This window comes from Cupressus sempervirens, chromosome 10, assembly GCF_028749045.1.
Source record: "Cupressus sempervirens isolate cs-2001-9-10 chromosome 10, ASM2874904v1, whole genome shotgun sequence".
Classification (NCBI taxonomy): domain Eukaryota; kingdom Viridiplantae; phylum Streptophyta; class Pinopsida; order Cupressales; family Cupressaceae; genus Cupressus; species Cupressus sempervirens.
Window position 1 is genome coordinate 4,298,117 of NC_143127.1, and position 26,822 is coordinate 4,324,938.

Here is a 26,822-nt window from a genome sequence, read left to right on the forward strand (position 1 = left end):
ACTTCTCTTGATTAAGTATAATGCTGTCAGAATTCTGCCGTACTTTTAGTCCTAGGAAGGAATGGAGTCGTCCCAAGTCTTTCATCTTGAATTCTCCAATTAGATCTTTCTTGCATTGATTTATGAGATGACCATCATCTATTATTAGTAAATCATCAACATATAGTATCGTAATTACCATATCATCTTTATCTCTTTTATAATATAAATTTGGATTGGCTTCATTTTTGGAGAAAACTAAGCCAGTGAAATACTTATCAATTCTTTCATACCAAGCCCTTGGAGCCTACTTAAGCCCATAGAGAGCTTTCTTGAGCCTTCAAACAAAAATGTTAGGATCATGAGTTTCAGATCCTTCAGGTTGCTCCAAATAAACTTCTTCTGTAATCTGTCCATTAAGAAATGCTGTTTTTACATCCATCTAATGTACTTTCCATCCCTTCGATGCTGCAATGGCTAGGACTGCTCTAACAGAGGTATATCTAGCAATAGGAGAAAAAGTTTCTTCATAATCAATGCCTTCTTTCTGAGAGAATCCTCTGGCTACAAATTTGGCTTTATATTTCTCAATGCTACTGTTAGCAACAGGCTTTATTTTAAATGTCCACTTGAAAGAAACAACAAATTTTCCTTCAGGTCTTGGAACAAAATCCCAAACATCATTCTTCATAAAAGATTGGTATTCTTTTGTCATAGCTTCTTTCCAAGCTGTATGTTTAATAGCATCTGAAGGATTGGTTGGTTTTTTTTTGGACAAATCATTCATGTTTGTTGTATAACTGGAAAATCTTTTGGGTCTTTTGCTTTCTTTGATTGTTACAGAAGGTGCAACAAAGTCTTGTGCTTCCTTGATTGGTTTGATGGCCCAAAGTGGTCTCTTTTTGAATTTTGAGTTTCTCTAAGATTTAGGTTTTAAATTTCATCTTCAATTTCTTCCATGTTCTCCCTCTGAGACTCAGACTCAATATTTCTTTCAGAACTAGGTAAAGGAGAGGGTTCTTCAAAACTTAGGGCTCTTTTGAATGCTAGTTCTTCTTCAAAAATTACATCCCTACTAAGTTTGATACTGTTAGTGTAGTTTTTTATTTTTCCTATATTGCTAGGTTTTTCCTACACTTTTAATAATCTCGCTTAGGTTAATAAAGCATGTCTTATTAGGTGAATGGTTGTGAAGTGTCACCTTCTTACATGTGAGCATCCATTAGCTATCTTGAGAAGATACTTTGCTATCTTTAGTTCGATAGAGGGTTGCTCCTCATTGGTTGGTGTTGCCACCTCTTCCCTCTTCCTAGCCTATATAAGCATGCTACCTGGCTTGTATTTGCAGCTCTTGTTTTTGCATCTTCTTAATGCTATTTTGCTTCTAACATTTGCATTACTCTCTTGGAGACTAACTCTGTGTTGCTACTTTGATTTTGTATCATTTGCATTCATAGTTTAGAAATTTATTCTTTGCACTAGTTTTCTGGGTTATTAATCTTTTCAGATTCTAACAAATACTTTTTTGTCTAGGTATGAAAATCCTATATGCTTTAGATGTTTCACTATACCCTACGAAATACCTTTCCTTCGAGAGGGTTCTAACTTAGTTCTCTTTTCTTTTGGAACATGGATATATACAGAGCACCCAAAAATCCTAAGATGACTTATATTGGGTTTCACCTTAGTAAAGACTTCTCTAGGAGTTTTATCTCTAACGTAGGAGTTAGGGCTTTTGTTTTGAATATAGACAACAGTACAAGATGCTTATGCCCAAAGATAATATTCTAGATTTTGATCAAATATCATAGCTCTAGCACCTTCTATAATTGTTCTATTCTTTCTTTCCGCCATCCCATTTTTTTTTGGATTATAAGAAACGGTGTACTCCCTCTTAATTCTTGTTTCTTTACAAAACCTTTTAAACAAATCTGAAGTGTACTCCCCTCCATTATTAGTTCTAAGAGTTTTAATTTTATGTCCTGATAAGTTTTTAGTTAATGTTTTGAGTTCTTTAAATCTCTTTAGGATTTCTTCTGATTCTTTGCACTTTAAGAAGTGAATCCAAGTTTTCCTAGAGAAGCCATCTATGAACAAAATATAGTACCAAAATCCTCCAAGAGAAGGAACAGACATAGGTCCACATAAATCTGAATGAATTAATTTCAAAACATTGTTGGTTTTTTCTAGTGCTATCATGAAATGGACTTTTGGTGTTCTTACCCAGAGCGCACCCTTTGCATATGCTTGAGTGGTCTTTATTTAGTTTAGGTAAACTAGTAACCATCTTCTCCATAGTTGATAAGGTTTTGAAATTTAGATGTCCTAACCTTCTGTGCCATATTTCATTTATGTCTATAGTTTCATGAATTAAAGCTTGAATAGGTTGGCTAGGTTCTCAATTTAATTCATACAATACCCTTTTCTCTGACCAATTAACTTTGCTTTCTTAATTGAGGAGTTCTTTGCCCAAGTTATTACTTTACCATTCATGAATGCAACATTATGCCCATCATCTTCAAGTGCTGTAACCGAGATTAGATTTCTTTGTATTCCTGGTACGTAGAGTGCTCCTTTGAGGAAAAGAGAATTTCCTGATTTTAGTTTCAAGGTGTAGTTTCCAATTCCTTCAACGGAATGTGCTAAATTATCACCAATGGTAACTTCGCTATTAACCTTTTATGATATAGAGTCTAGTGCTTCTTTGTATCTTGTTATATGTCTAGAAGATCCACTATCAATTACTTATGCTTTACTTGAGACTTCATTTGATAGTGATGAATACAATACATGATTTTTAGGATCATAGTTATCTTCTTCCCTAGTAACATTTGTACAATTCACTTGTTTAGAATTCTCAGGGAAATTAGATCTATAGTGACCAAATGTTTGACTTTTAAAACACTTTATTTTGGATAGGTTTTTCTTAGATCTGTCATTCTTTTGATTGCCCCTTTTCTTCTTGCCTTTATAGGAGTTTGTATTAAGAACATGAAGTTCTTCATCTTCCGTTTTCAATTTTCCTCCTTTCTTTAGTTTTTTAGATTCTTCGTGAAGACAATCTTCCTTAAGTCTGTTGAAGTCAGGAAGTTTATCTCTGGTACTTCTTCTACAAAAGTTTCCCATGAATCTGGTAATCTGTCTATAGCCATTAGTGTTAGTTCCGTGTCACTAATGATGGTTCCTATACTTGAAAGTTCATCTCTTACGCTGGCAACCCTTAGGAAGTATGAATTCATCGATTCTCTCTTATTTATTTGAATGTGATTTAGTTGCCTTTCTAGTGTGAGAACTCTAGTTGCATTGTTAACCTCATATGTATTTAGTAGTGCATTCATCATAGCAAATGTTGTTTGATGTTTTGTAAGCATGGGTACGATATCATTTTTCACTCTATCTAATATGATCTAAATGACTTTCCTATTTCCTCTAATCCAAAAGGATTTATGAGCTTCAACTTTAGGTTGTTTGGATGCCGATTCAACAAATTGTTTTACATCATTTTCTTCAAGAATCATCATGATTCTGAATTTCTAGGCATCAAAGTGTTCTTTCTCATCAAACCTGTCCTTGGGTCTGATTGTGTATGCCATTGAAGATAGGAGAATGATGCTAGATATATTTAAGGTTTGATTACTTAAATTGCAGAGCCTAGGTTCGACTAATAGAGCTTTGATACCATGTAAAGTTTCCTCAAATTCTATACTAAAAAAAAACTCTGGCTTGAATAATATCCTTTTAGTGCTGAATATGATCTTCTTAATATTCTGAAGTAAGGAGGATCTATCACCTTTAATTCTGATCTGAATGTTATTTGTATCTGCAATATATTCGAACAGGTATTATTGCTTGGGGGAGCAGACTCGTGATTATTGTGTGTCCTCAAATTACAATAATATTTGCCTTTAAGACCAAGACCAAAGTGCATGTCCCTCAAAGTGACATGACCCTCTCTAGGTCGGCCCATACCATGCTTCTAGAAATCAGCGACCAATCTAGATAAACTAAATGTTAACTAAAAAATCTATTAAGTTAGTGTTAAACTTTGACATCTTATCAAGAATTGCCGCCTATCATTTCATGAACTATTAAGTATATAATGCCTTAACCGGTATTAAAGGGAGAAGATTATGGTGCGGTTTGCACTCTCTGAAAGTAGTATGATATTATAGTTATAAAATTAATACTTATCTCTCCATTTCAGAAGTGGAAGACCTTCCCTACTTTGCTATCACGGTTTCAGTGGGATTCACCCTCACCTTATTCCGTTCTTTGTATTACTTTGCTCGGATTTGGCAAATCAGACTACTTTATCTAGAAATATAATTGTTTTTTTGGGACAAATCGAACTCATCCGTGTTCAACATACAATTTTATGCATTGTAGCAGATTCTTCTATGTATTGTATTTATGTGTAGCTCACATTGTTTTCTGACGACCGTTACCCCTCCACTTCTTTCCATTTACCTAGACCCACACTCCGTACAACCCTGCCAAGCCTCTATACGACATCTCAGAAAACCGTTGTACGCTATCCAAAATCTTCTATACGGACTAGCTTACTCTCCCTCCACTCACTCACACTGTAGGCTATTCCTGCTGCCGTGCACCCACTACCCCGTCTTTTCCCTCAATATATGGTTAGTCATCAAACTTGTAATCACTGTACTCATCCATCTCACACACTATTTTGTATGATCTGTTCCATATGACAATATCCTCCTTGTTGTGTGCCTACAACTTTGTCGTGCATCACACCTCCTTTGTCTATATATTGTACGACCCAAAGTGGTAGTCTAATCTCCACATTGTATAGATCCACAAGAGCACATAGTCTTCACCTTAGAGTTAAAGTCCGCTATCTGGAACAAAATATTACAGTGGTATCAGAGCTTGTGATCCTGCCAACATGTGGAAAGTGAATGAAGGTTTATAGTCGGAAATGAAGATGGTCCCACTTAGTTGATAGAATGGGAGATTTGTAAGAACCCAATCCCCTCGAAGTCATGGCGTTATGTAATATCCCCTCTAATATAAAACTCAATATTAAATAATAATAATTGATTTGAAATAGTTATGTAATTGATTAAAAAATAGAAGTACTAATTGATTATAATGATAATTAATAATTTATATATCTCAATTAAATGTGAATTAAATAGTGAATAATATTATTAAATAATGAATAAGTAAATCTAAATTAATATAGAAGTATCAAACTATATAATTACTATATCCTAATTCTAATAATAATAATACACCTCATTTTGATAAGGCACAATCTTCTAAATTTACAATAGGGGTGGTATATATTATATTATATATATACATATACACTCTCGATGGATAAAGGCGCCGAAAAAAGATTTAAAAAAATAAATATTGAAAAGAAACACAACCCATTGACATTGAGTATGCACAATCGCATATGTCCTTGTAACTGGTGAAAGAATTACGCGATTAAGGGTGGCAGACTATTTAGTCCCTCTACTTCCCTACAAGCGCACGTGGACACCCGAGTGCCCAATACATGAACATCATACAACCGAGTGTACCAAACCAGGCCCATCATAAATATGAACTTAGATAAAATATTGGAGCATCAAAAAACAAAGTCAAATTCCTAACATTGAAGCATCAAAACTAATACAAAAAAAGGAACAACACAAATAGTAGGGAGTACGGGTTAGATGTAGAACGCACATCCCAAAATACACAGAGAAGATATAGCCTGTTAACGTGGACAACAACACACTCAAGGAAAAACATATTGCATAGTCAAGTAATCAGAGTAGGAGTATTGTGTATCAATAGTGAGCATTCACAAACAAAGAGGATATTAGAAATGCATTATCATTCACCGCTGCTTACAAGGAGTTGTAATTGGAAAGACAAGCCATCATAGATTAATAGCGATTAGGATCAAGTAATACCGCAGTCAAGGAAGGACAAACTGATCGGTATGAACACTAGGAAGTAACTAACGTTAAGTATTGAGGCCGGAAAAGAATTGAGCAAAGACAGCAACAAACAAATTGGACATCAAACTGATCATATTTGGGAACGTGAGATTTTAGAACCCATGAACTTACAAAATGTAATAGTTACGGACAACCAATAAGGGACATAACATACATAAAAAAAGATCGTCTTTGAGTCACATCCAGAAAAAAAATAGAAATAAATGACAATGGTGGACAAAGAATTGAATAGATTAAAGGAGCATAAAATTGTTGACTAAAGGGTATGTGAACTTAATGCTAGTAGATAGAATTATGTAATCATAATGATACATAAAAGGAGAACTTTATAGTTCTCATAGAGACCAAGCCAACACTTGGTAGAGGGCATCCATTTTGGATGTAGAGTTTCTCTTGGAAAGAGAGCTCAAAGATAGAGGGAGATTTGTAGAGAATCTCTCAGGCGCAATATATTGTAGTGGTTAAACATATGCATATGTTAGAGATAAGAGACTTGGTTAGAGGTGGGATCTTTACCAAGTAGTGATTGTTAATGAGTATAAATATTAACAAAGATCCTAGAGGCCTTAGAAAGGCGCTCTTCATATGACGATTATCTGATCCAAAATTATTTCACATTGGAGGATTAGGTAAATTTGAGAAGATTTCCTTTCAAGGGATTAGGAGAGGTTAGTACTTAGATTGATATATAAATAGCTCATCATTTCTAACTTGTTTTAGGATCTTAAGATATATTTTCTATTATGTACTAACGGTCTGTTGTAGGTTCTAGTATTCATTCCTTAAACTAGAAGTGGGGACATTACACATTATTGAGGGAGCATTCAAGGAATCAGGCGCAAATTAATGACACTCATTAGCTTATGGAAGAAACATTACGAAACCTGGTAGGAAGTAAGATATCTGGCGAACAAAAAATGGTCATAACGACGAATTAGTTTTTGGAAAGGCAAATCCTCATCTGGTGCATTCTTGACCTTCGATGCCAACATTCTCTCCACAAACAGAGATGCCTCAGAGGGGAAGGGAATCAACCTTTGAAGAAGTGCAAGAACAGTTAGGTGAAGCGTGGAGGAATGCAAATATGGAAGGGAATATATCATACAAAGATTATGTAGAATTAAGGATGAGATATTCAGGTGGCGAAAACCATGGGTATCTTAATGATGTCCTCAAAAGAAAATTTAGTAAGTTGTTTTCGTTTGATGGATCTTGATCAATATCTGCATAGGCATGGGTAATGAAGGTCGATACCTACTTCCAACTCAACCCGATGCCAGAAGAGGAAGCAATTAAATTCATTGCACTCCATCTAGAGGGAGTAGCTCATGAATGGTGGCATCATAGGATGGTTCCTCTCAGACATGACTAAGTGAATATTAATGCCAAGTTTGCAAAGAGATTGATAGATTGGTTTAATGGCAAAGATCTACAACTCAATTTTAAAGAATTGGCACAATTAAGGCAGACTGAGTCATGGATAATTACATAATAGAGTTTTGGAGACTTTTCGTACTGCTTACAAACATATTTGAGAGGTGACAAACTGTACTATTCATGGATGGCTTAACAAAACCACTGAAAGGATGGGTAAAGGGTTTCAATCCCGTTGCCCTCTAGGAACCTATCAAGAAGGCTTGAAGCATGGCATTATCTTCAACCTCATCTTGAAGTTATTTTTACAACAAAACACTGTTGGCTCCGAAGGAAAAAGATAACCAACTTCCAAAGAAGGATTATTTTATGGTAGTAGATGATTAAGGGTTGAGCTTCATATATGAACCTCTAATCACCATAATAGTCACAGGTTTACTAGAGATGAGGGACAAACGACTAAGAAATGTAGGTGGCTTATTAAGACCACACAGATTATTATCCATGTTCGACATGTGAATAAAACATAAAAGATTATTCAAACATCGAATAAGTCTATCTTGGATGTTAGGAAGAGTAAAACATTGGTGGCTTATTAAAGGGATCGTAGCCAGTTAAAGAGAACAAAAATTACACTATCACCAATGGAGTTGGAAGATCTACAGTAACATCATCAATTGCAATGTGTAGCAACAGAGGAATCAGCCATGTTGTACAATAACAATGTTCAAGCTATCAACTAAATATATGAAGTTGATCATCATTACACGATTACAGTTAGGGGTATTGAGAGAAAGCTGACTTGAGGGATGTGGCTAGATAAAATGAATGATTGTATTATTCAATGTCAACAATATGCATATTATGTACCTTGGTATTGATGGCAGTATGAATTAAGAAAAACCTAAAAGTTGGGTTATTTCCATTACCTTTGAAGAGTAGATTTGAGAAGGATTAACATGGACAATTAACATTAGAGAATGTAGATATATATAACATCTAGGTATTCTGCAACTATTAAGTCAAGGAATGGAGTCAAAAGGTGTAATTATGAAGAGATATGACTTGTGAACAATTGTTTATAAGAGGGAGACCAAACACACTCATTTAGGGAAATTAGGGAAAGATACTATATATATATATATCGATCCAATTCCGATTCTCGTTACTTTGATATATATATATATATATATATATATATATATATATATATATATATATATATATATATCAAAGTAACGAGAATCGGAATTGGATCAGAATCGGCAAGGCCAAATCGAATCGTGAATCATCCATGAATCACCCATGAATCGGTTATGAATCGGCAAATAAAAAATCCCTTTAAATTTAGAGATTTTAACAATTTAAAACTTATTTCATGCACCCTTTATTGAATATAACTTAAACACACTATAACATCATCAAATAGAAGTTAAAACTTAACATACATAAACATGGAACATAAATGATAAATCCATCACATACGTAACTATGTTACATGTAAAATTTAAATTGTAGGTTAGCTGAAATAAATAGAAATCATATGATCATAAATTTGTAATAATTCAAATCATAGAATGTATATAAGATGAAGATCCATAAGACATCAAATCATAAATGTATGCAAGAATCTAAGATGAAGATCCATGAAACGTATCTCTATCAGTATCAATATTTGTAAACAAAATGATAAAAAAAGGCTCCAGCTCAAGCCTCATCATCATCCTCATCATCATCCTTAAGCTCGGTCGCAGCCTTGGCCTCAGCCTCTGAGTATCCAATCTACCTACTAGAAAGGCGTCTAAGGTAGGTCCTAGAGGACCGCTGAGCCATATCCCTTGAATGTAAGATGGGCTCATGGACATCACTACGACCTGTGTCTGTGCGTGTGCGTGTGCGTCTACCAGTGCCTGAACATGCTCTAGTTGACTCCTTTGCCATGGCCACAACCTTGACCTCTATATACACCTGGTCAACCCACTTATGGTCTTCCTCAGTGAAGATTGGATCCACAGCCTCAATGAGCCACTTTGATTCTGGATCAATCTCCTCCAGAATGATCAGAGAGGAGTTAGCGCCCAAAATTTGTTTGATCCTAAGATGAAGGTTGCAATGACCAAAGAAAAAATTATTCAAACTTTGGACAGTCAACCTATTTCTCCTCTGAGTGGATGTGCTCGAACATGGACCAACTATGCTCACATGCAAAAGCATTGCTTGGCCGACTCAGAATATGGATGGCAATTTTTTGAAGTTTTGGGGTTGTGGGCCCAAACATTTGCCACCATCTATCTGAAATAAGGGAAAACAAAAACATTTAGTCTCATTTACAACTTTAAAATTACATAATCAACAGTGAAAATTTAAAATGCACAACTCATAAATCATATACTTTAGATTCATGAATATATTATTTAATTTTTACCTGGCTGTATTGTTGTCTAAGCATCTATGGCCATCCTACCAGAGAAAAGTGGCCCTTCTTTATTATTGAACTTGTTGAGCTCAATGATTGCAGCTGCGCTATCCTCATCACTACTCAACCTCTAGATCACTGTATATAAGCCGGTGAGAACCTCGTCATCCGCGTTGAAGTTAGGACAAAAACGAAATGCCGGATTCAAAAAGTAAGCTGCTACATGGATGGGTCAGTGGAGCTGATTCTGCCATCTCCTATCAATGATATCCCAAATAGGGGCATACTTCTCCTGCACTCCTGCATACTGGGCTCTAATGGTCTCCTTGGCTCTATCCATGCCCTCATATATATAGCCCATAGAGGGCTTCTCCCCATCAGAAGTTCGTAGGAGAGATACAAGGCGCTCAGTGACCTGCATATAAAATAAAATGAGTCAAAACTTAAAATTTAAATAAAAAATAATATAACTTAAAGTAAAACTAAATCATTAAACAATTAAATATTAAATATTAAATGCTAAATAGTAAATTGTAAAATACTAAATTTTAAATTGCAATAAATTTACTTTAAGGATTTCTATAGCAGGTTTCCAAAAACCACTATCATCAAATATGCAATTCACCACATCTACCCCTATAGTGGTCGTAGCATAGGAAGATGAAATCCACACCCACCCAACAAACATGCTCCTCAAATCGTCCCTTAATGTCAATAAGGATTGTAGTGTGATGAAATTTGAGGCAAACCTTGTGATGCCTGGATGAGTTAACTCCTTGCCTCCTGTGTACTTTCTCATTGTGCTAAGGACAATTGAATGATTATAAATAAACTTGCATATATTTTTTACCTTTTCGACACATGATTTGACCCACTCAAGCTTGCCAATTTCCTCCAATATGAGGTCAATGCAGTGTACCGCACAAGTGGACCAAAATATGGTGGGGTGCCTTTCCATCAAAAGTTTACCAAAAAACAATTTTAAGTTAATTAGAAATTCAAACATGTTAGAACTTAGGAAACTTAGAATTAGAAAAAAATCAAAATTCAAATAAATTTATTTTCAAAACTTGAGAAGTTAAAAGTTTACCTACAGCAACATAACTTGATGCATTTTCCGTCACCTGCTGCACCACATGTTGTTCCCCCACTTTTGCTATGACTTCCTCAATAACCTCACATAGGAATGTGGCATTTTTTATATGAGCAGAAGCATCAATGGATTTGAGAAACATGGTATATCCTACAAAACAACGAATTATAATGGATTGTCAACAAATTAGCAATCAACAAATCAAAATTTGAAATATTCAATCACGATTCACAATTATGTATGTAGGAAAGTAGAATGATCAATCACCTGTGCAGGATACAAGAAAATTGAGGAGTGTTCTATTCCTCCTATCTGTCCAACCATGAGTTATGATGGTGCAACTCTTTTCAATCCACTCCTTTCGGTTCTTCTCAAGCTCAACCTTCATATCTTCTACCATATCATCCAAGAGGTATCCACTCAACTCAGCCTCAGTTGGGGCTCTAAACCCCAGACCACAAATAGCAATTGCATCTATCATGTTTTGCCAATAAGGAGCCCTATCACATATTGATTATGATTAGAAATTTAGATGTCAAATCATTACGTAAGCTTGTAAAGCGAATCTATGATTAATCAATGAATCATAAAACAAGTAGATATAATTAAAGTTTTACTTTTAAGTTTAACCTTAAAGAAAACAATGAAAAAAGAATCAATTATTTGGCTGCAACAAATGCAATGTTGCAAAAGTACCAAAATTTGTAAATCTCTTTTCTGGCAGCATCATGAATCTCTGTGTTCAAACCCATGCCCTCAAGCATGGATTGTGAGCCAGGAGTAGTGTGGGACATAAAGTAATTATCCATTATGTTTTTCCACACTCTAGGCCGCAATAGGTTGGAGTTGGACTCAGTCTCAGTATAAGATCAACGAGCACTAGCACTCGCATGAGCACTAGAACTAGGATGAAAAGGAGGCCTAGAAGAACCCTCTCCAACACAACCTACGGATGCGAAAGTAGATGTAGATGCAAATGTGACTACGAGAGCATGGGAGCCAATAGCCCTTAACCCTTCAAGTTGCATGTTCTTATTCAATTTCTCTTGTTCATATTTTTCTAATGCCACTAAACAAGTGCGTTTTGCCTCATCAGTTTGTTGAGTGTAAATTGTAATATCATGCCTAGGTATAGCAGCAATTTGGTATTTGAATCTATAAATACCTTCAGAATTTATTTCTTTATAAAACATACATTTCGTTTGAAATTTGTTTCTTCCAGGAAACTCTTTGGTATATTTCCAACATTCATCTTTTTTACCCACTGCGGAAAATGAAAACAAAGGGCTGCTGCAATAAGAAAATTCAAGTAAAATATCAAAGTTTGAAATTAATAAATAAAAGCTACAAAACAACAAACCCTAGTTTGCAATTGAGTAAAACTAAAAAACATTCAAGATTTGCAGATGAAAACAAAAAAATATTTAACAAAAAGTGCATAATACACTAACATGAAAAAAAAAATCAGCACTTACCTCGTGCAAATGAGTTGAGGAGTGTTGATATTGACTACTTAATGCTCCCAATGCAATTTATGGCCTCCCCAGATGGACTTTTGATCTCTTTGGTGCTCTTCCTTCTTGCTGGTTGGAAACCTGTGGTTTTTCTTTTCTCTTGTTCTCTCTCACTTTTCCTCTCTTCTACTCATGCTTAACAATTAGAAGGCCTTTTAGGGTTAAAACAAAGAGGAAAGGCCTAAAAGAAAACAAAAAAAACATGTGTTTTATTAAAAAGTTAAGTCCACTTAAAAGTCATGTTGTGTGGCCGATTCATGGAGCCAATTTAGGCGATTTTTTCCATGAATTGCATGAATCGGCAATTCATGGCAAAAAATCCCCTAAGCCGATTCAGGACTCCAAAAGAATTGCCCAGCGTGAACCGAATCACCAAACCAACAGTAGATGATTTCAAGGCGATTTTGGGAACTATGATATATATATATATATATATATATATATATATATATATATATATATATATATATATACACTCTTGGAGTATGGAAAATGTGTAATTCAAATCTGAACTGGGAATTGTTGAGTGAATTAAATATGTCCCTAGGAAGGGGCATTATAGTTTATCAAGTAAACAACAACATCTATAGCATCTTTCTAGAACTGCAAAGGCAATCTTGTATCCAATCTCGTGCTTCTTGTACATTCCATGATAGTTTTGTTCATCCTTTCAGACACCATTTTCTTGTGGGGTTTTAGGAACTATCTTTTGTCTATGAATCCTATGGTATGAATAATAACTATCGAACTCCTTGTTGTAGTATTAACCTCCATTATCTAATTTTTGAGACAAACTTGTTTCTTGTCTCATTCTCAACCAAAGCTTTCCTTTTCTTAAAGACGTCAAATACATCATATTTTTTGGGAATGAAAAAAACTGAAGTTTTCCTAGTTGCATCGTCAATATGAGTAAGATGATAAGAACTGCCAAGAGATGGTACCTAGGATGGTTGTCATGTCCCCATTATAAATAGAACTTTAATAATAATTAGATAATACAATATTGTTAAATGAATAATGATAGTAAATCATATATTAAAATTAATATTAAAATTTAAAAATAAAAATAAAAACTAAATATATATAATCTACTATGAATAAAAAATATTTAGAATATGATTTAAAATTATTAAACAATAATAAAATTATAATAAGAATGAATAAATAAAATTAAGTACAAGAGAGAATATTGTAGCATATGTTACCTTTCTAAATAGGATTTAATAATGAATAACTATAAACAAAACATAAATAACTAAATAAAGAACATAATATAAAATAATATAAATTAACTAAATCTAATGAAAACTCAAGAGACGTGACACCTTCAAATTAAGATATAAGAGGAGAAATCATTTTAAAGAGGAAGGAAGTAGAGGAGAAGATAGGAGTTAAAGAAGGATTAATGGAACAGGAAAAGAATGAGAAGAAAATAAGGAAGGGACTTTTCTAAAAGGTTGAAGTGATGAAAGGATGCGACTCTTCAAAAGGTTTGTAATTATGAATAGTTGTGACTCTTCAAATAGGTTGTAATTATGAAGTGTTGTGACTCTTCAAACGAGTTGTAATTATGACATGTGACTTTTGAAAAGGATTGTGATTATGAAGGGTCGTGACTTTTTAGGACATAGATGAAAACTAAAATATGGGAGGACGGGAAAACAATTATATTCAAAGAGAGTTGGATTGCAAAAACATCATAATAGAGGAAATAGAGAACTAAATATGTATTTTGAGAAGGAATATAGAGAACTGAAATAATGTATATTTTTCGAAGGTTATACAATGCAAAATTAAAGGTAACTAGAGGTATGTTCATTTGATATCTTTTATATTAAAAATAATATGAATCATTTGGTAGATATAATTATCAATTAGGGCTTGATAATCATGCTTGAGACAAGAACTTTATAATTCTCATAGAGATCAAGTAAGAACTTGGTAGAGGGAATTCGTTAGAATGTTGAGTTTCTCTTGCAGAGCTTGAACAATTGTTATTGTAATTGCTTTATATTTGGCCATAATCAGGAAGGCCTTATAGCCTAACACATTGCATGTAATCAATTATTTGATGAATAAAGAGTTGGATTTCTATAAGATCTTGTATCTTGTGTTGTGTTTCCACTGTGTGGTTGTTTGTTGGAAACCTGGTCACCTCCATTGGGGGTTCTCTTGGCCTTGCACTGTATCACAAAACATGTTCACTGTCTCTTTACAATTTCTAGAAATTTGCATAGATAGAAAGAAAAGAAAATTGATATTATCTAAGGTTGATTATATTATTGAGAAGGTGTTGCAACGTTTCTTTATGGAGAATGCTAAAGTTGTCAGCATACCTTTACTTGGTCATTTGAAATTGACTAAGGAGATGTGTCTAGAGACACAAGAAGATGAGGATAAGATGTCCAAGGTACCTTATGCTTTAGTTGTAGGAAGCGTAATGTATGCTATGGTATGTACTAGGCCATATATTGCACATGCAGTTGGAGTTGTTAGCAGGTATATGAGTCATCTAGAGCTTGAGCATTGGAATGTAGTTAAATGGATTCTAAGATATTTGAAAGGAATATCCAATTAATGTTTATATTTTGGGGGCTCTAATATTGATTTGCAGTGCTATGTTGACTCAGATTTGACAGGGTATATTGATACCAGACGGAGTACTACATGTTATGTATTTAGAGTTGGTGGGACAATAGTGAATTGGATTTCTTAGTTGCAATAAGTTAAATTTTTATCCACTACAGAGGCATCCAAGGAGATGATATGGCTTCACTTATTCATGGAATAATTGGGACACCCAGAGAGGGATAATTATTTATTTACAAATAGCCAGATTGTCATTCATCTTGCAAAAAATTCTACTCTACATTCAAAGATAAAATACATAGAGTTGCGATACCATTTTCTTCAGTTAGTTTTGGATGATGGATAGTTAAAATTGGAGAAGATACATACATATTATAATCCAACAGATATGTTTACCGAGGCAGTCACAAGGGAGAAAATGAACTCTTCTTCAGCGTCGATTGGTCTTCTAGACTGAATAGAATAAAAGAACAACAGAGTCCAAGGTGGTTTGATATTTCAGTGGAAGCTACAGGTTTTGCAATGATATGATCAGTCTCTAAGTGCGAGTTGATTATTGTGGAGTCTGATTAGTCTCCAAGTGGGAGATTGTTCTAATATGGAGCCTAATTAGACTCAGAGGTTTATTTGGTGCAGTTTCTATCCAGATTATTTCTATGGGAGTTTTGGGGCAGTGCCTCCAAGATAGGGTCAAGGGGCACCTCTTGTGGGGTCCTGGGCAATGCCCCAGGTGTGCTCCTTATCACAGTATAGGGTTGGGTCGAGGGGCAACGCCTCCTACAAGGGTTTTGGGGGCTAGTGCCCCCAAAGCCAAAAATGACCTTATATTGTAAAAGGCGTTGGTTGCTATTTCTATATTGGAAGACTTATTCTAGCCCTAATTTTGTAAGCGGGAAGATCTTGTATAAAATAGATTAGGGTTAGGGATTTCATAATGCATGGTGATATTGTAGCTTGTTACGGCGGTATTGAGCTATAAGGGATTGTGGATTGTAATCAATGAATAATAATAATATTGGACTTTCTATTGGTGGACGTAGTGCAAGGATGGGGTGAACCATGTTAAATCTTTGTGTCCTGTGTTCTCTTTTGTGTGATATATTATTTTCTGATATTGGTTATATTTGTATGTGATTGTTATTTCTGTTTGTGGTTAATCTTAACAATGATTGGTTTTAACTTTATATTTGATATTTCCTTTGACATTGTAATGCACCAAATCTAAGATGGTTATTGAGAATTTTAAGTACATGGAATGAAAATTGTATTGCTTACTACACAACTTCCTCAAAAATGCCTTTGCCAAATGCTTAATTGGTTGTATTTGCTTGTATTCTTTTACTGTGGATTACTTTTCTCCAATTTCTCCATGAGAATAATAAGCAAAAATCAAGAATGTGAATTTCTTGCTTTCCATTAAAAATTACAGGACCAAGTCTAATTGTGTTCTTTTTCATTCATCTGGAATCCATTAAAAATTACACGACTTTGAGACTGTGGAGTTTGGCCTTGCCTGGGAGCTACAGGACCTTCTCCATAATAAAACCTTGTAATTCTTCTCCAAAAAATCTCACACTAGAAACACTCTGCAAGAGCATTCAAAACTCTCTCAAGAAAATTCTAATTCTCTCCCAAGTCACTTTGGAAATTATCCGTCTAATTCTCCCTCCAAAAGAGTTATTACTCCAAAATGAACTTGACCCTTCACTACAAATATTAACCCCCTCAAATACTATTTGACGTACTTTTTGAGGGTTAACACAAATTATTCCCCATAATCTAATTAAAATCCCTTTTAACAAAAAACCTTATTATTTTGGGTCTACTAATTATTTAAAATAGCTCACATTAATTTTCCCATTACATGGTTTATGAGAGGATGGGGCTCAGGCCCCTATGTGGTCGACTCACCTTAATAATATAACAAAAGTACCTTTCGCCTAACCAAATCCTGACTTAAATAGGTGGCTCATTGGTAGACCAACAATATTGGCAAATGGGAGATCAAGGGTCAAGCCACCCGACCCCTTTTATAGTCTTATCCCCATTGATATGGAAGAAATGTAACACTGTCATCGTAAGTTTTAGAAAGTCTGCAAGGTTCAGTGGTAAGGAGGAAAAGTAGGGAAAGCAAGGTTCCATGTTCAAACCTGCCAACTATGCTTTTCCAAACAAATAAATCGAACCCACTTCAAGGCAAGGGTGCCACATGGAACCATATTATATGCTCCCAGGATTACACATCTCATCAAAGGATTTGTCCACATCCGTGAGCCATACTGCCAAGTCACTACCACTTAGATGTAACTTGCCATGCCACACTCTTACTTTTGAGTGTCATTTTTGACTGGTCAAACTTGCACAGTCATCATGCCAAGTCATCTATATGGACTATGACGTCATGCTAATGTCATCTTGTCAACCCTTTTCTTGGGCAACTACAACTTGGTGCCATCTTTGCTTGAATTTGAGAAATCAAATTTTTACCTTTTTCCATGGCTCCCTTATTTGCCTCTTTGATCGAACCTTTGACTGCACCTAACTTGAGCATACAAGCTCTTTTTAAGCCTGTTCAAGTTGCATTAGGTTCGTCTCAAGGAATTCCACACATTGATGTTGTTTTTGTGAGAATTTGAGATTGCAAATTTTTTAAGGTTCTCTAGATCCACCTAGATTAGGATAACACCAACAATATCGTCAAACTCTAAAGTGCTTGAATCAGAGACAAAGCTACATGTAGCTACTTATAGGCACGATCAAATCCATTCTAGCTTTCAGACAATGAGCATAAAGATCAAGAGAGCCCTAACCTCAATCAAATTTACATTTATAGAACTTAGCTGACTAGCAACCATGTTAAACATATTCAAATGATCACTAATAGAACCAGCTTTTGGCATCTTCATATTAAATAGAGGTTTCATAAGATATACCTTATTTGGAGCTGGGGTTTCTCATACAGTTCGCCTAATGGCTTTGTTAGACACTTCTTTGTTAATTTTGCTTTATTGAAAGCACTGATGATGCTAGAGACAGTCATATTGCTCCTAGTGCCTTCCTATCAAGAAATTCTCATTGTTCATCTGAAGTAGTTATTGACTTTTTTTCCTTTTCCACCCAATCGTAAGGAAAAATCCTTCTGATATAGATAATCTTCCATAACTAATAGTTTTTGCTATTAAACTTGTCAAAGCCTTCCTTTGTCTGCCATTGCTTCCACTTGAATCTGAAATTTCCTGCCAAATCACAAAAATGCACGGCTTTGATTCCAATTGTTAGGGTTTAGGCAGATACGAGGAATAAACAATGTTAAGATATTGCAGAAATAAAAGAAGACAAAGATACAATAGTATAGAGTTTTAATGTGGTTCACCCAATATGGGCTAGATCCACCAGAGAAACTACTGTCCACTTATTTTATCATCTGGTGAAGAGCAAATTACAATCAGATGATTTTTCATACTACAATTACTTTTTTATCAAGCCTTTTTTGAAGTGGTTTACAAAGTCTTTTAGCAGAAAAAACCCTTAACCCTAACCCTGAACCCCAAGGAGTATACATGGCAAGTGTGCAATTCTTGCCTCATTAGTCACTATAAACCAATAATATATGCTGGTTAAGTTTGGAAAACTGGTTATTGGGGTTTTTGGAACTTGCATGTGGCATTTCTTGTCAAATTTAACCATGTTTGCAACATGCTTTATGGTCTAATTTAAGTGATCAAAAGTTCTGATTTTAGATTTTTATTTTTATAACATATTGGAAGATAAGTCCATATTTAAGGATTTTAGGTTAATTAAGTGGCGATGTTGTCAAACCCCTACTTAATAATTAGTTTATGCATTTGCATGCATTGGAAGCTAAAAATCAGCAGTCATTCCACTATAGATTCTATATTGTTTCGCATATTTCAAAATAAAAATAATAAAAATCAGGGGTGGTTATTATTGGAAATAGATTCCTTGTTTTTTTCCTTTGAACAAGAAAATTTTTAGCCTTTGATAATGCCAAAATCAAAAGTCCTTGTGTGGATTGAGTTCTATGGTTTTCCATTAAAACTTTATGCTTCTAAGGTCTGACTTATTAATACATCAGGCATTTTGCCTATTGTCAACACTGAGCAGAATAATTCTATTATGGTTGACCTTAGAAATGCATTTGTATTCAAGTGGATTTCCATGAGGACCTTAAAGAAACCATATGTATTCAAGTAGGGAATAACTATTTTTCTTTTATGCAGTGTGTGCTATATATCAATTTTCCTATGCCTGTTTTTGGCATAAACATTTGGACTTCAAGATTTATGATTGTTGGCTTCCGGTGAACACTTATGTTGCATGTATGTCCAAACCTGTAACTCCCCAGACTTTTCAGTGCTAATGACCTACTTATGTCATTTGTGGACATCAGTTAATTAAAAGATACTTTCTTATTGAACATTAGATGCCATTGGTTTTTGGTTTCAATTTTGGGTCTTATTTTAACTTGTGAAGCTCAAGCTTTTATGGATATATCCAGGCTTATGTCTAGTTAATATGTTTATCCATAATGCATGCAATGACATGTCAGATGAAAACTATTACTGTTTAATATACTCAATTATCTTGGGAAGTTCTTTTTTACACACATGCATATTACTGAGTCCACACCTCAACCAACAATTTGAATTTCAATCCTGATATTTGAAATGCTGATCTTTACCTTTCTTTTACAATTCTACAAAATTCTTGTGTCTTATCAATTATTGCATTTGCACTGCTACATGTATTTATAAATTAACATTTGCAGAGTGTTGTTTCTTATTTGAATATGATCTCTCAACTGAAGCATACTGGTTGTTCAGTCAGGTGGATCCCATAGTAGCATCTTTTTCAGGAGGAGCAGTAGGTGTAATATCGGCTCTAATGGTCGTTGAGATCAACAATGTCAAGCAACAAGAGCATAAGAGATGCAGATACTGCCTGGGAACTGGTAGGTATAAAATGACTTATTTTCTCAACAATTGCAATGATAGAAAAAGAGATAATGGGGAAAACTTTGATGCAGAATAAAATTTCAATGCTTAGTAGGCTCAACTGTACAAATATATTTTTTTAAATGGGTGATTCATTGCAGATGTAACCATGGGGAAGTTTAACTAGTAACATAATGCACTGCAAAAATTGATGCAGAACTTGTACAAGATTTGGTACTGCCACAGTTTCATATGAACCATGGGATGATCTTTGGTTTCCTTGGTCGTGGAGGATATCCAAGCTTTATCTTTCTGTATAAAAAATTAAAGGGTGTTGTTTCAGTTGAAGTCCTCCCATATATTAAGTTTTTATGCATTATAACTTCTATCAACAAATTATAGTGATTATTTAATTTAACACCATATTTGTTACACTTTTTGTGGGTAATTGTTTCTGATGGCTTTTAATATGCTTATGTGTAGCAACAGAAGTTCTGAAATACAATATTGAAAATTCCTACATGGTGCCTATTAGAATATTGTAATATTTCTTAATTGTCATCTTAGATTGTCTTCAGTTTATTAGGTAGTTTCTATTTTTGTTTTCACTTCACGATTCTTCCATAGTAGAAGTATTGCCTTTGTAAATCTATATAAGGAGCTTTCATCTCCTGTGTTTGCAACATCGGTTAACCATAATGTGATAGCAATGCAATCGATGGGATTTCATAAAATTTGATGATTTTTTATAGAAAAATTCTAACATCTTTCGATTTGAATTTTTTTCCAGAAATTTGTTTTTGATTTTTTAAAATAGAAATCATCAGAGGTATTTTATGAAAATTTTGCAGTACATCTTCAAAGTTTTTCATTGAAAATTGTGAGCTTGGTTGAGAGTTTTGATTGCACAATTTCTTGATTTCAACAAAAGGAAAAAGTCTTTGATTTTCAAAGGTTGCATGCACTTGCACATTTGTTGCATGCACTTGCATGTGCTTTTTGTGAGCTGCATGTTCTTACATGTGCTTTTTAACCACACAAAATCTCATGTTTTGTTGCATAAAGGTTTCTTTGATGGGTTTTTTATAATTTTTTCCCTTGAAAAATTATCTATTGGGTCTACAATTTTTCCTAAAAAATTATTTGGTGGGTTTTATTATTTTTTCATGAAAAACAATGTTGTGTATGTTGATCCATGTCTTGGATTCTGTTGTTTGGTTTTGATCAAATTTTCACCTCAAAAATCATGTATTGTACTAAACCGAGCTCAAATATGTGATTAAAATGCTGCGTGTTTAACTGGAAGGAATTTCGTCAAACAGTTTTCATGTAATCTGATTTCTTCTGCACCACTGTAATACATGTTCTAAATGTTGCATATACAACTATGATGGAAGGAATTGCTGCATACTCACATTAAATTTTTGTAATATCCCTTTCCGGATGTTTACTAAGACCCTCGATAAAAACTTACAAATTTTAAATCTGAACAGTAAACCAATATTTGATACAAATTTCAGAACTTCAATTGATTTGTAACCAACAATTTTGTATACGAGAGAAGTCAGAAAAGATTGTTTATTCCTCCAATATTCAGAAGTACAATATAAACCAGTAATTAATCACCCATGGTTGCCTAATAACGTTACTGTATTATACATCAGCAATACAATAACATGCAACAATTCAGAATATCCAATCTTACAAACAGAAATAATAGCCAGATTGACAATATAGATAAAACCTGAAAGAAGGCTAGGTTTGCGTCCAACCTCCAAAGTTTTTTCAAGGGTTTGCGTCCTCAAAGAAATAACCAGCAACTGTTTCTAGCTCCCAGATTAATATTTGTTTGAATATTATAATCTTCATATATCCTCCCATGTGGAGTCCGTTGTACCTTTATGCCTTTTTCCAATGTGATGCACGCTTTTTTAGGCAATGTGGGCTAAAACACTTTTTTTGTCTTTTAGTCACTTAAGTGAACATAGTAACTTTTTAAAATAAAGTGACAAGTTAAATGATTTTAATAGTCACTTAGTAATCATCAGGCATTAAAATAGCTGACCAAATGAACTTAGATAATCTCATGCAATAGCTCGTTGGAAGGCTCTCGGCGAGATGCTTCCAAACCAACACTAAGGTACCGAAAATACTGTGCTCTGATTACTTACTAAAAATAGTAAGCATTTGGACAACTTGCCAAAATTGCTTTGATGGGTCTAGAATTGGAAATGTCTAGGCCAAATCTCGAACTGAACTCCATAAAGAACCTTTCCGCCCCTGAACCTAGGCGAAGTGAGCTGGCTACACAGAATTATAATGTCTCAGAAAAAGGGGACATTACAAAGCCTCCCCTCTCAAAGATTGTTTGCCCTCAAGCAATCTGCTCATACTTGTAGAAACCAAATACCAAGATCCCATACTCGTCTCTAGAATGCGGTTTTACTCCTCAGCCGATGTACCCCAGCATGCATCTTCCCAAACTCAGAATGGTGAAGCAGTACAATAGGAATCAATGTGCCTGATAATTGAATGCCAGGATCTCAATTCTCACCATAAAGGGACACCGACGGCCATGTGCTACTACCCCGTGTGCCACTACCCTCAGTCAGAATGAATGCCTCTCTCCATGAGTGCCCCTGCGAGTCTCTACTGTCAAGTGATGATGGGAGCTCGACAATATACCAATATCCACCCGAAGATGATAATGTGCATAGGGATGCTCCCCCTGGATCCCAAATGAGAACTCGTGCGCTGACTGAGATACCACTAACCAACTCTTGTGATATTTGTACCACTGTACTACTATACCACTCCTGCAATAACTGTACCGATGACAATGATAGATCCGGCCAATCCAACTTTACCAACATATCACTCTGGTGGAAAAGAAATAATCCTAATCTCAGGAACTTTGATGTGTCAGAGGGCTGGAACAAACAGATCATAATCATGTGGCTGTGTAGCAACACAACATAATCTGCCAGATGTAAGATACTATTAACACTTGGATTCTCGACTACCCAATCAACATGATCCTGGGTAAATGAAAGGGTGGTTGGTGAATCACCAACACCATGAGTGCTAACACTGTCTTCAATACCCTGCTGAAATAAAAATGTAGACACCTCATGTGGAATGTAGGGTAATGTGTGATCTCCCCACTCACCTGCAAATAACTCTTTGACCCTGGAGGGCCAAATAGAATCAGCGAATATATCACCAACATACATAGGCAAATCACTGATAGGGAAAATATACCAACAGGAAAAATCACCAATCATCAAGTAGGCCCCATCTCATAAGAGCTAGGTGATAAAAATTTGGGCAAGCTGAAAATTCCCTTAAAGCATGCTAAGGGTAAACCTGAACTTCCTATTCCACCATAAGTACTCTCACTTATGTTAAAGTCTTTATTAAAGGATGGTTCACCATGCGCTGAAAACTCTAAATTATCCTCACTTGTTGTATCACTAGCCATGTCCTCCTGTGAAAATGTACAGTTGCTGTCATAAAAATCAGAATTTTCAGTCTTATCAACTTGCTGATCCATAAAATTTTTCTCAACATAGATAGTCTGAAATGATAAATACGTGATTGAATCACATTGCTTGCCTTCACATCTACCCACTCTAAATTCTTTCAATGATTTGCGTGATTTCTTGTGTCCTTAAACCACTGTCATCTTCTTCATAAGTGGCTGCTCCACTTGTTTGATTTTCAGCTTCGTGGATGGAATAATGTGTTAAACTCAATTGAAGACATAGCTCATCTACCTCACTCTCCTTGTCCCTTCCAAATTTTATTGCTAGATCTCTGTCCATTAATAGCTGCAAATATCAAATTTTATCATTTTCAACATTTCAAAGATAATATGTAATAGAGAACTTGTGACACCACATACATTTCCACGTCTCTCTTCTATCACAATCTTCCGCATGAGATTCTCAGCCAAATTAGAAGCTTCATCCATCCTTGTCAACACTTAGACAAGTTTGGCATCTTTGACCAAAAGCATATCTAATAAGTCCAAGAGAGATAATGGTTTTTGACCATCTCCTTCGAACACAAGTGGGTTGTTCTCTATAGAATTTTCTGATTTCTCATCACTTAGGGGAACAACAATTTCATATATATCCTCTAACACAACATGTGCTAGATCAACTATCATGTCCACATTGTGGTCCCTTTGCTCCTTCTCAAGATTTGACATAATTTCCAGCTTAGTATCACCATAAAATTTATCCAAGTTAATTTCCATGTCACCAAATAGAATGCTGGTGTTTTCCATATCTGAATAAGAAGGGGAGTTGCCAATGTTGGCAGTTTGGTCAACTCCTCTACATGGGACATCAACATGCTCATCAGAACTATTGTAAACAACTCCATAAGATACTTCTGTCTCCTAGTTACTCAGTGGTATACTTGTGTCCTTTTTATTGTTTTGTATATTATCATGTAAAGATTGCTCTTCTTTTTCAGTACTACTATCAAGCTGATTAATGTCTTCCTTGAGCAAATTTTTGTAACTGTCCTCTGAAAGGAGATCTCGAGCCAATTCAGGGTATTTGTTTCTCATCATGTCCGTTTTGTTTTGTAGCTCTAGCTGAAAGTCCACATAGTTAATGAAAGGAAATTCTTATTGAAACTTTGATGGAAATTTGTTATAGTCATTGTATAGTCTCCTTACTTCGGTTTTAATTTCAAGTTGGAAATCTCATCCCACTTCCTCTGCCATATAGCTTACTAGATTCCACCCCTGACTTTTGATTCTGGAACTGAGGTATTTTTGCAAACAATTATCATGAAAACCAAGTCTTGAACACACTGTATTGATATGTTGTTGTGTTTTCTGGAGTGTGCGATGTTTTTGATTGATATTGCAATATTCTCTGTTGGAACAAAAACAATAATAGAACAATAGAATAGATCCGTATCGCTGGTGCACCTACTGTCATGAACAAATGCCCAAAGTCTGGAAATTAATAATCTTTGCAATTTCTGAACAACAAATTCCAAATTAATCTTGAAGTATTTGGTCAAATAGTTGATGTGAAAACTTGAGAACCTGTAATAATTTGTCCTTAAATTTTATCATCGAAATGTTGAATGTATAGCCGAGAGGAATTTCGTCAAACAATTCTCATGCACTTAACTATACTCAGATTTATTTTCCCTATAATCTTGTTTGGGACCATAAGCATTACAACAAATACTCTGCAAACTATCTTCTTCTTTCCTGGATGGGTGGAATGTTGCAACTTCAAAACAAACCTGTCATTCCGTGCAGCAGCGAATATACGTTTTCCAAGTCTAGCACATTAATATCTGTTATGATATCAAGCGGTTTTGCTCTTTGTTTTCTTCAACAACAATCAACATAGTGAAAACGTCCTATTGAGCCTTGTGCTCTTTGCACTTGAGGATAATGCCACTATGCCAACTGCATGCTGACAAAACTCTCCAAAACTCTTCCCCTATTAAAAATGATTCAGCATATATCCTCCAGCCAATTACAATAAGTCTAAGCCAAACAACACAGTCTCCCAGAAATACAACTTGTTTCTGAAATAATGGCTAGGTAACTTCAAAGCAAGATTGTAATGAATGCTCAAGAGAAACAAATGTTCAGGACCTCTCCCTCTATAGTACGATAGATATCCAAAATTTCAACTTGTTCAAATATTTCAATCACCAGCAGTTCTGCATTTGGTAATGGTATCGCCACCTTCATACTGTCAACATGTTTCAGCAGTAGTAACGTCTGGCATTCAATTTTGATTTTGCCAGCTTCTTCACAATTATTTCATTGTGTATACGACAACACCTTTACGCTACTTATTAGCTCCAGGAGTTTATTTTAAAAATTTATATCACTTCTATGTTGGCTGTAGCCGTTCTGGGGGACATATACAGTAGCCCTAGTCTATTTTGAATATGCTTGCCAATAACAAACTTTTTCATGGCAATGTTTAACAGTTTCTTCACAATATGAGCTCACGACAAGTGCAAGGAATCTCTTAATTGAACCTTATAAGTAAAAGACCGTGTTATGATCTGGCCTCAAATTAATTTGGAAGCAACTCATGTTTTCACGTCTCGACTGGCATTGAATCACAACCCCGACACAGTATTGATGGCAGCTTAAATGTTTGTTGACTCGAATGTGCCCAACTTGGTTGGAATATCCTTAACAGAGCCCAGTTGTGAATGTGAAGTCGGCGTCCAATGCAATCACTGCTGAAGCCATTCACAACATAACCTGCACTGTATCCTTGACCCGTGATCACTCGGCTTGCCGTCACAACTGACTCGACATGTTTATTGTCTCTTCTACCCGCGGCACCACACGAATCTTTCTCACTTGCATTCTTCCAATGATGCCTGTAGTAAGCAGAAAACCGTCTCACGTCTATTTATTCTGATGAAAGATGCACCCGTGGTAACTCTTTTCCAAACTCGAAATATCTACACCAAGCCAGACGTGGTTAAATGGAAACCCTTGTGCTAAGGTCTGTCTCTGCAACTATGTTGTGGTCCAGGTTTGGGGTCACAATCTTTGCTAGTTTCTTTGCTTTCCCACACGTGAATGGTGGAACCCGTCCAAGGTAAGAAGCTTAGCCAATGTGTAGATTGTAAAGCACTGCCAGTCAGCTATATTCCCAACCCTATGAATACTATCTGCTGCTAGTCTATCAACCTAGCCAACCTGCGAAAAGTTACCTGTATGTAACCTTTCTTTCCCAAATATATAAAGCAGTTGTACTTAATTATCTGCCTAATTTGGACGAGAACATTTTGAACCAAATTCCTGAACATAAACACTGAAGAGGAAAACATTTACACCATTTATTTTCTGAAATAGAAGAACCTTTGATTTGTATGGAAATTTGCTAGGGTAGCCTTCATCATGAACAATCT

At 35.1% G+C, this 26,822-nt stretch overlaps 1 protein-coding gene across 4 annotated transcripts in view; it reads left to right on the forward strand.

Annotated features, from left to right (window-relative positions):
* LOC149532273 (protein ORANGE, chloroplastic-like) overlaps positions 1-26,822 on the forward strand; it is a 256,417-nt gene that overhangs the window by 171,095 nt on the left and 58,500 nt on the right. For 3 of the 4 annotated variants that reach the window (XM_089807785.1, XM_089807784.1, XM_089807787.1), the window contains 2 exons: positions 19,791-19,918; positions 20,119-20,232. In XM_089807785.1, the coding sequence (XP_089663911.1) occupies positions 19,791-19,918; positions 20,119-20,232 (242 nt within the window). The remainder of the gene's footprint in view (positions 1-19,790; positions 19,919-20,118; positions 20,233-26,822) is intronic. The other variant, XM_089807786.1, reaches the window with a different exon arrangement.